Source organism: Aricia agestis, chromosome 5, assembly GCF_905147365.1.
Source record: "Aricia agestis chromosome 5, ilAriAges1.1, whole genome shotgun sequence".
Classification (NCBI taxonomy): Eukaryota; Metazoa; Arthropoda; class Insecta; order Lepidoptera; family Lycaenidae; genus Aricia; species Aricia agestis.
This window is the reverse complement of record NC_056410.1, coordinates 11,367,177-11,378,357: the sequence shown is the minus strand read 5'-3', so window position 1 is coordinate 11,378,357 and position 11,181 is coordinate 11,367,177. Positions and strand designations below refer to the sequence as shown.

The 11,181-nt window shown below is 35.3% G+C and overlaps 1 protein-coding gene across 4 annotated transcripts; it reads right to left on the bottom strand.

Moving 5' to 3' along the window:
• Positions 1-3,984: 3,984 nt before the first annotated feature.
• On the bottom strand, positions 3,985-9,784 carry LOC121726866. 4 transcript variants are annotated; one of them, XM_042114492.1, is made up of 5 exons: positions 9,244-9,784; positions 7,812-7,885; positions 6,968-7,176; positions 4,677-4,836; positions 3,985-4,129 (listed from the first exon to the last, which is right to left on the bottom strand). In XM_042114492.1, exons 1-5 carry the CDS (start codon positions 9,412-9,414, stop codon positions 4,039-4,041), a joined length of 705 nt encoding a protein of 234 aa, XP_041970426.1. In that variant the 5' UTR covers positions 9,415-9,784; the 3' UTR covers positions 3,985-4,038. The 4 variants fall into 4 exon arrangements, with proteins under 4 accessions (XP_041970426.1, XP_041970427.1, XP_041970428.1 ...); XM_042114493.1 differs by having other exon boundaries at positions 7,812-7,872; positions 9,240-9,782; XM_042114494.1 differs by having other exon boundaries at positions 7,812-7,872; positions 9,244-9,392.
• Between the last annotated feature and the right edge of the window lie 1,397 nt (positions 9,785-11,181).

The window sequence follows — 11,181 nt, the reverse complement described above, 5'->3', positions numbered from 1 at the left end:
AAGAAATTTTAATTTAGTTATTATGTAAGTATTTTTATTTTAGAGTGTTAAATGTACAACTATAATATGAAAATTTTATTTAAGTTAAAATTAAATCCTTAGGTAAGTTAGTATTATTTTGTCGCTTAAAAAATATTTATCAATTATTTTGTAAGCTAAAGTTAAGATAAGAATCAAAACTAATATCACTACATACTTATTAGTATTAGTTATTATAAAACGAAGTCGCTTTTTTTCCCTCATGTCTCTTTGTTCCCTTTAATCTTTAAAACTACGCAACGGATTTTGATACGGTTTTCTTTAATAGATAGAGTGATTTAAGAGGAAGGTTTATAAGTATAGTTACATTCATTAAATAGTGGAAAAATACTGTTAATTTTGGGGTTTCTAATGTGATGTCGTAAATAATTACATTTTTTTCCGCTTACATTGCAAACGCAGGCTGAACCCTACGAGATTTATCAAAATAATGTACCAAGTATTGTACACATTGAAAAGGTCTACAGAAAACTCCGCGATGGTATATTCTAATTTCTATCTCTTATGGATATCCCACAATAACATTTTTTTGTCATTTTAATTTTTAACTTCAAATAATGGCTAATTTTCGAAGCGATTTTAAGCATGACGGCAATAATCCTTATTCAATTAAATACTTTAAATACATAATTTATTTAATATAGATCTATATTAATGCCCTTTACAGCATATGATATTTTAAATGAATATTTTCGAAGGTATTACAGATTTAAAAATTGCGGGACGTAGCTTTTGCGGCGGTACCGACCAATGCGGGCCACGGGTAGTAATGAATAGTATACTTACTTATATAATTAAAAACTACTTTGATTTTAATCATTTCTTCAGTGAGTGACATACGCAAAATATTTTATACCCGTGCTAAGCCGGGGCGGGTCGCTAGTATTATAATATATTATTCATTTTAATATACTTTTTACTAAGGAATGAATGTACAATAGTAGCTATGTGAAGATAGTAGATACTCAATACGGTATCGTTCGCAAACCGCAATAATATCTACTTACGTAGGTAATAGGTATATCACCAAGATTTTTCCAAACGCGGGAGGAAAAATAAATTCTTCTTTTGATGCGACTTAAAGAGGCAATATTGTGATCAGTTGTGAGCAGCAATATCGTGAGATTATCCCCTAATATTGTACCAGCTTCCTTTTTCTGGTGTCTAAATCAATATGAATTTTTCTCCCTACGAACTAGCGTTTTATGAATGAAAATGTTAAGATGGGTGGGGTGAAATAAGCTGTCTAGAATGGCGACTAAATTAATTATCTTATATCTTTCAACGGAAACTTAATATTGGCCGAAAAATATTACTTAAAAAAAACTAGGCCTGTACATCCGTTGTGGATGATTTATACAGTATTTTTCAGAGCGAAGTAACCACTCCTCAAATACTGTAGTGCCTGGGACAAGATTTTTTAAATGTCCGTATGGTTGCCCAAGCGCATACGGCATTCTCGCATCATAGTCGGGCCTGGTCCAGAGGAAAGAACTAGTCAATACGTCTGGGACCAACTATGTGCGGGTTTCCTCACGATGTTTTCCTTCACCGTACGTCGCGTCCGTATTATGTACTTGAGATCAGAAAATGTCTCATAGGTACACGCCTCCACCCGGGTTCGAACCTGCACCCTCTAGGAGTGTGAACCGAAGGTTACCATTAGGCCACGGACGCTCACTCTTTTTCATTTTCACTATTTTCACTATTACTTAGGTACGTAATTATTATTGTCGTTGTCAAATTAAACATAATATTTTCATTTCATGTATGTATTGGCTTTATTCAGTTTGACTTCGGCCTGCCCGCAAGCTTATAAGTTTAACTTTTTTATTTGGAATGTAAAAATTTCTTTCTTGCCTTTTTTGTTTTTGTACACCTTATATGTTTAGGCAATTGGCAAACTAGGAAACTTACCCTTGCAATTTTTCATACAGTTGCATCTTGATCTGATTTTTCAATAAAGCTAGCGTGAGCCAGGTGTTTAGTGACGATTTATCGCAAAATGTGCCAAGATACACCTAGTTTACTCCTTTCAGTGAAAAACCTTTGTAAACAATTCTGAAGAATAAACTTAGAATATAAAATATATGAACAATGCACTCTAACGAGTTGAATTTACATAATATTTTGAAGATTCGCGTAGACAGACATTTTACAAATTTATGGAATAGAGAATGAAGAGAATGAAGACTTTTGCCATGGTTTCTTTGGCGTTATTATTTTTAAATTAGAAGCTTTTGGTATCTACAACTTCTTTTGGAATTCTCCAGCATTCACAACAAGCATTCGCTTGTATAATTACTGTTGTTTATTTACTGAGGTTTATATTTAAATCCTAAAACTATAATATATAGTTTGTATATAAGTGTGTTACATAATATGCACCCTCTATGAAAACCGGACTTGGCACAGATTTGCCGAACATCAGTATAAGGACATCATCATCATCAGTCAGCTGCAGTCAAAACATCTCTTGGGCTATAATAAACTTGAAGCATACATAAAGTGGTGCCGCCTCTCAGACTATACAGATAAGACCATTCAAGTAGTTTCTTAATAAAATTGCGAAAGAAGGCGGAATACTGGAAATGCTGTCGCCGCATCATCGAGGTGGTCCCAACTCCGTGGGACCTGATTTTGGTAGTTAGTTAGCTCACTTTAGATCTTACATCGATCGGAGTCGGTAGTTGTAATTTAGGATATAGTCTTTTTATATACAGAATAGTTCTGTTACAAAAGTGATTAAGTTATAAAAATAATTGTAATTCTATTTTAAATAAATGATTTAAATTAAATCGGGTTTTTTTTTAACTCCCGTTCGAGAACACTATAATTAGTGTGTATATTATGTAGATAAACATCCAATTACTTTTTAGTCCAGCAGAAAAACTAAGAAAGATATGTTTAAAAGAAGTTTTTAAAGCTTGGTTTAAAAAGCGTTTAACACTTATCCCAGTACAATGTTAAGTGTGTCGTTCTTTATACACCAGTCCCTCAGCTGTTTCCTCGCGAAGTAGGCCACAGAATGTTTAGCTCTAAAGACGTTTTTAATAATGTGTAGTATTTCTCATATTGTATCAACCCGCTCGAGAACTAAGCTTCCACATGTTACTCGTTTTTCGCATACAATCTCACATAAATCTCTAAAGAAGCACAGAATATATTCAAGATGCTTTATCAAAATGAAATATTATTTATTTATTTCCATGAATTATACGAGTTTATATTGTGTTTCTTCGAGTTCCTCTACTTCCCAGTAAATATCGAAAGGAATTGTGAACCAAGCAATAATTTAATTATTGTTAATTACTTACAACAATTTTAAAATAAACTAGGACCTTCAAATTCTACAATATTAGGTATTTTATTTTGTATACTTATCTTATATAATTTAATTATTATGTAATATTATGTCCTATAAAAACTATCCTTTTTTTTGGTCGGGAAATGCCATTATGCATCCCCGGCAGCGCTGGGGAGAGCAACCAGGGTATGTGGGACTCGCAGTGCCGTAAATAGGGCGGTGCCACCGGTGCCCAGGCACAGGGCATAGACTCTGGGGGGCGCAAGAATGGCCAGACTAGACAGATCTTTTGTTTTTCGAATTACTCCCAATAAGTTCCCGCTGCACCCCAGAGATTGTTGCCCCCGGAGTTTCCGAATGTAGTAAAAAAAATATCCACAGCCGAACATATTATAACCTCCTCCTTTTTGGAAATTGGTTAAAAAATAAAGGTGCAGTTATATAGAAGCTCGCACAGGGCGCAAAAAAGACTATTTACGGCACTGGGGACTCGCTGCAGCCGATGAGATGGTAAGTGACCGCAGGTACCTAGCCTACGCACATAAAGTTTTCTCATTTTAAATCTAAATAATCATAATTTTTAAAGCCCATCAATAATAAATAAAAAGTATAATTTTATAAAAATTATTTATTACAAATTACGTCATAATTTTATAATTTATGCTTAAATACTTAATACAAATGACTACTCGCTATAGCTCTAGCAGCGCTGGTTTCGGTGCCGGTGACGGAGACCGGGACCGGCTCGGGGCTTGCACGCTCAGAAGAGTCATCTCCTCGAATCTACAGAATAAAAAGAAAATGTGTCATTTATCGTCATGTGCAACCCAGCTGTAAAAGTTTCTGTAGACATCGAGTCTACAGGAATTTGATGTAAATCAAGTCTACATAATAATAATATATTATTATTTTCATGACCTACTTAAACTCGCAAAAATCAAAATTATTTAGATACTTAGGAGAAAAAAATCCCTACGTAAATAATTTTGAGATGGTACTTTGGTATATACCTATTACTTATACCAAAGTACCATATAGGTATACCTACATTGCATTTTAAAAACAATAATTCTAAAACATCGGACTAAACCCACAAAAATAAGAGGCGTCTAGCAGTAATTTAAGATTATTGTAATACTTACTTATACTTAAATGTGGCATTAATATTTGGGTGATTAATTTTTATGTAGAGTTCATGCAGGGCTCGGCTTATAGCGTACTACTTGTGTACTTAACTGTATTAAAAGGTAAAACTATAGCTACCTACACCTTCTGACTGTACTTATGATTTTTAATAGTATATTACTTTGAGTAGTGAATAAAATAATACCGTTCATCATTCTGTCCAGCGTTGTAGTACACATCAGGCAGAGGCGTGTCGTGTTGACTCAATAGAGAGCTTCCCGCTTTAGGAGAGTGGGGCCCATGGGAGGCATACGGAGAGAAAGGAACAGCCGCTCTCAAAGCGGCCAGTACCAAAAGCATTCCACCTTGAAAATAAAAAGAAAACATTTTAAATTTCGTTCAAATTCAAATCATGTTCGAATTTTGAATTTCTTAATTTGAAAATTTCCCTCAATTTTCTTAACTGAAAATGTAAATATGATAGGTAATTATAAAGGGGAATTGCAAAATGAAAAGCGCATGAAAAACGTGACTGTATTCGTAATTCAGTATCCACCAGGAAACATTCCGGAAAACAAATTGAAAGCACACACCATTGCGTTCGAATTCTGAATAAAGTAAGCATGTAAAATAGAAAAAGTAGGTATTGTATAGTCTCGTACTCTTCCAGTTTCACTCCTTTTCGTTATAGTATATTTTAAATAACTAAAAGGCTTTTAAAAGGACTAACCACTGAAAGAGTTTCAGGAAGAGGCTTGTTGATTGTTGTTTAACAAGCAGAAGAAGGTAATCGAAGCATTTCCGAATTCTTCCTACTCCTCCTATTTTCTTCTGATTAATTTCGTTGCGGGTCCCAAGACAGTTTTAACATGTCCCTCGAGCTCCCTGAGATCATATCAAAGGGTTTTCGTGGTTGGATACCGCTGTCGATCCTGGCAACACAGGAGATACAGTGGTGGGAATGTGTGGTGGGCCAAAGCCCGATAAAAAAATCGAAGCATTTTGTTGTAAGGAAACTTTATGGAGGAGTGTGCAAAATTTAATTTCAGCGTGTTGTTTATAAGTACCTGCATTATGATTAATAAATATTTAGGTCGTCTTCGTTAAAGAAAATCGTAGATTCAAAATAGCACAATAATATGAAATTAATTAATACCTATCTACAATTATTAGTCTCAGCTACAACATAACATTTTTTTTCAAATAACAGGAAGGTCATTTAATACTACATGATAAAATATTCAAATGTAAATTAAAATCATAAAATTTTAGCTGACTTACACAATACCTAAGAGAAATATGGACCGGTATAAAATTTTAACAATGACAAAGTAAATTTATTCTGACGTAAACAATTACGGCCTTAGAATAGGACATCTTTTGTAAACGTAGGTACGTTTATTATTATCATAATATTTTCTCGTGAAAACGTATCTTCTTGTGTGTAACCAAAAATGATGGTTGACTTGTGACGATAAGGGCGAAACTCATCACGAGACAAATAGTTTGTCACTTGCACCGATAGCGATTGATGAATGATGGTGTATCGTGTAGCCTGGAGGTGATGCGGAAAAGATGTGGCTGGAGAATAATAAGCTGCCTATTTCTTTCAATCAAGGACGCTTGCTCTTTGGTTGTATTGGGTCAACACTTTTCATGTTTTATAAAACAAAACGATAAAGGAGGTCGGTAAAGTTCAGATTTCATTAAGAATATAATAATAACTCCCACACCGGTTTCGGTGACGGTGGCTGGTTTCATTGAAACCAGGCCAGTTACGCAGGAGTAATTTTATAGTGCCCAAGTGTGTGCGCAGTACACAAGAGCACTCTCTATTTCTTTTACTTCTCCCTTCCAGTGGGACGAAAGACCGACAAGACTGGCGAGAGATCAGGCGCAGGACCGACTTTTTACATGCCCATCCGACGCATGGATCATCTTACTTGCCAGTTGTCAGACAATCAGGTGATCAGCATTGTCCTAACCAAACTCGGAAATAACATGTTTCCAACGCAGGAATCGAACCCACGACCTCCGAGTCAAGAGCCACACTCTTAACCACTGGACCACGGAAGCGTTAAGAAGATTAGACCTTAGAAGGCAAAGTAAAGCTGTATGATATTGTGTCGTTTTCAGAATTAAGATTAAAAAAGTCGAAATAGAGTGTGGCGTGTGCAAATTGCAGGGTGCTGAATCGGTTCTGAGCAGCGGTGACAAATTACCACCTTTATTGTAATTGTCTTCTAAAGCGTTTTCGGCTTGATACCAAAAACTATGATCCAAACCATGAGACCAGTCATAACCTCAGAGTAAGAACATATTATTAAAACAAGAGATAGTGCATAAAGACTATCACGTCTAGTAGAAAGACTGTAACTTGTAGAGTGGGCCTTACTCTGAGGTTTGGAGGCTTAGAGCGTCTCTCTCACTCTAGTCTCTAAGTTCCTACTTAGAGTGTGAGAGTCGCTACTCCTTCTAAAGAGGAGAAATAATTACCTGCAACAGTAGCCAGCACGGTAAGATTAGCGAACAAGATGGCGGTCGCGGCGCAAGCATACAACGGCGCGCGGGCTCTCCCACACGACCACCTGGTGAAGTCCCAACACCGCAGCTTGAGGGAGTAGTCCCCGCGCCGGCACAGCAGGTCCACGAACAGAGCCACCACCCACATCGTCTCCAGAATGAACACGAAGGCCGCACCTGCACTGTAAAATTTGTTGCAGTGTAAACGATGCCTTAAAAAAACGCACTTCAAAATTGGAATGAAAAGTTGGCGGTCTTCTCTGATCATTATTTTTTTTATCGTGTGTTTAACATTTTTACCCATCTCAAAAATGCACAATAAAGAATTTTAATGACAAAAACACCATGTTGAATACATAACGTCCATCTTTTTGAAGTTAGTTAAAATTATACCAACACTATACTAGTAGTTGCACAACTCAATATGAAATATAAATAAGTTTAAAAATGTAAACCCCATAGTCGGAACCCTTAGCGCAAATGTACGAAGCTTTAATTTCAAGCTGTTACTATCCCAAAAAAATTATAATCGTCAGCCTAAGAAAATAATATGCATCGAATGTAGAGCATATTAATGTATAATTATTAATTAATAGCGTAGGCAATTAATATGCACTACTCACTATGTAACCACTTTCAATCTGTCCTCTTCGCAAGATTAGGTAAACCTCCAAAACGATTATAATAATGATATTAAAATTGATAATATTATGGCGATGGTTTGAGTCTTGGGAAAGGACATAGGATAGCCAATATTATACTTAGCGGAAAATATAGGGTTTTCGTGCGATAAATGATTTTAACGCTATGTACTTACATCAATCCTGGTGCAACTTCGTATTGTAAAACTGCAAGCTCAGCACCAGCGCCGCTCATTACTAAACAAACAAACTGAAATTTATTTTTAATTAGTACTAGCTGACCCGGCAAACATTGTTTTGCCATATCAATTATTTCTAATATCAATATAAAAAGTAAGTATATAAAAACCTATTCTCAGGCCTAACGATACAACATTTCATTAAAGTTGGTTGAGCCGTTTTGGATGAGTTCGCGCACAAACACTGTGACACGAGAATTTTATTCTGTACATTAGATCTATACTAATATATGCTGTCCTGGTGAACTTCGTGTCACTTTAAAACCTTCCCTGGACTTCTACGAATATCCGTTCAGCCGTTTTCGAGTTTTAGCCCGAGTAACACATTCGAAAATCTATTTTTATGTATTACCACAGAATATATATTAGTTGGTATTACTAGCTGTCCCGGTGAACTTCGTGTCACTTTAAAACCTTCCCTGGACCTCTACGAATATTTTAAGACTAAAATCAGCCCAATCCGTTCAGCCGTTTTCGAGTTTTAGCGTGACTAACACATTTGAAAATCCATTTTTATATATAAAAAGAAGATAATATAAGATTGTAAATGCTAATATGCCTCTGTCCATACGTCGGACAGCGGTCAGCTGTCTGTTATCTACATCCTCACGCTTAGCCAATTTTGAGGACCATAAGTATCATACATACTTATAATATGGTCCCGGGAAAGGACAGACGTTTTTATAACGTAACGAGACCTAAACTGATAAAGAAAATACTCATGAAAGTAATTGTCGCAGCTGTAAGCAATTTGCATTAAATAGATACGTCATACGAGATAGCTAATATAGCACAACAACGCGTTATTTATATTTAATTGCTATATAATAGGCAGAAGCGTAGCGTGCCTAAGTGGGGGCCCATATAAAAATTTGTTTGGGTTGCATTGTTGTTGTTCCTTTTTTCACTTTTCTTATACTTTGTGAATTTCTATAAATTTTTGCTTAAGCACGTTATGGCCCTTATTGATATGGCATATACGGCGGTAGCTACGCCCCTAATAATAGGGCCTCCTCCGGTAAGGCAAGTGTCCATGAGAGGCTTCAAATATAATTAGGAGGCAAAAGATCAGAACATAAATTCTGATCTTTTGCCTCTTATATTTTATAAAAAAATAGAATAAGTATACAGAAAAATTATTATCAACTGAATTTACGACCCCACATTTACGTCCTCAGTAGTAAGTGTGAGGCTTACTGGAATATAATGTAATCTAGCTTTATGATTATGACACAATATATAATATCTGATGTCCTTGTGTCCAAATAATATAAAAATATTCTAATTAATTTACTAACTATTTCACAGAAGGTGAATTAGCGTGTTATTAAGATAAAGAATTAAGAGAAGTCAAATAAAACTTACCTACCGCCGTAATGAGCCCCCATAGTCTAGCCACAGGCTGTAGCAGATCCCAGAGCCGAGACTCCAAGGACTGCGTGGGTATAGAACTCCTAAGGGGTGTTCTACTGATCCTTCTAGGAGATTCGAAGGTCTCCGTAGACACGGTCAGCTTATCACCACTCTTTGATTCAGTCATTTTTATTAATTCACCACCACGGAAACACTAACATCTTTAACTGTCAACCGTTTACTGTTTAGACAAACACTCCAGTCCACACATATTTACTAATGGAAACACAAAAACACGCGTGTATTCCATCTATATCCGCTTTTTCATCAATTATTTATTTACCAATTTTTTTCGTACACCATAGTTTGCAGTGCATAAGTTTTATTTATAGCGAACTGGCTCCCTGCCCAATTTCAAAATATCACATCGAGATTCTGAATTTGTAAACAAAGATAAATAATTGCGGTAAAATAATTATTACCACATTATCAGTTTTTTTGGTTCCATTTTTCATTACTTTTCGCGTCCGTGAAAATTTGTCTCAAGAAAAACGCGTGTAGTCTTGGAGACGTTCGGGCGAACTCTACCAAGCAGAACTACTTACTGAATTATACTGGTTACTAAAGTTTGTCCTCGGCTCAGACAAATAATATATTTAATATTTTATTAATTTTTATGTAGTTAATACGTATTGCAACCAAAAAATAATATTTTTGTTACTAAAAATACACTTTTTAATAGTAATTAAGTAAATTTTACTTATTCTCAGCTGAGTATTTATCCTACTATCCTACTATTCCTACTAATATTATAAAGGCGAAAGTTTGTTTGGATGTATGGATGTCTGGATGTATGGATGTTTGTTACTCTTTCTACTAACTACTGAACGGATTTTAATGAAACGACAATATAGCTTATACATCAGAATAACACATAGGCTACAATTTTAACCGACTTTCAAAATGGGGGAAGTGTTATGTTCGTTTTCTTATGTTCAACGATTACTCCGCCGTTTGTTAACCGATTTTCAAAATTTTTCTTTTCGTATATGGGTGAATTTCAACAAATGACCTTTTTTTATCATATCGGTGAACTTTTTTATTTATACATATTTTATATACTTTTCAGGTTTTATGTATTCCTTAGGATACAAAATGTTCCCAAATTTAATATCATTAACGTATCATTTAAGACTAAGGAGAAAATTCAGTTTGAATTCTGGTTTCCGCCGATATGATAAACCGGCACCGATTTTTATTTCTGTGCACCGATATGATAAGCTTAACCACCGAAATGACATACTAATCCAGCGATGTGATAATATTATTTTTATAATATTATATTTATGTATTTATTTTGATCAAGAACAGGGTGTTTAAAATAAAATTAAAATATTTTTAAAATGATTTACAATATTTAAGTGGATTTCAACAACTTGCATTTTTAACCCCCTACAAAAAAGAGGGCTGTTATAAGTTTGACGTGTCTGTCTGTCGGTCTGTCTGTCTGTCTGTCTGTGGCATCGTAGCATCCAAACGGGTGAACCAATTTTGATCTAGTTTTTTTTGTTTGAAAGCTGACTTAATTGAGAGTGTTCTTAACTATAGTTCATCATCATCAGCCTGCTCCGTGCTGAAAAATCGCGGTTCATCTGGTTCGTGAAGGGCCGATCAGCAACTTGCAGTAGTTTGGTGGGCTTTATTGCATTCTAGTTCGTGACATTTATGAATATTTACACATTAATGGAATGTTGACCTGGTGCTGCAGCATCACCTGGTAATCAATAGGATACCCAACTCCTCACCAACTTAGAGTAATGGTTTCGTGTTTGGGCTCCCCCGACACACCGTGACAACAATTATGGACTAAAATATCACTTTTCACTTAGGAATTATTAAAACTTTAAGTCAGTAAAATATGTTATTTCATTACTTTTTAAAGTGGTTTGGCGGG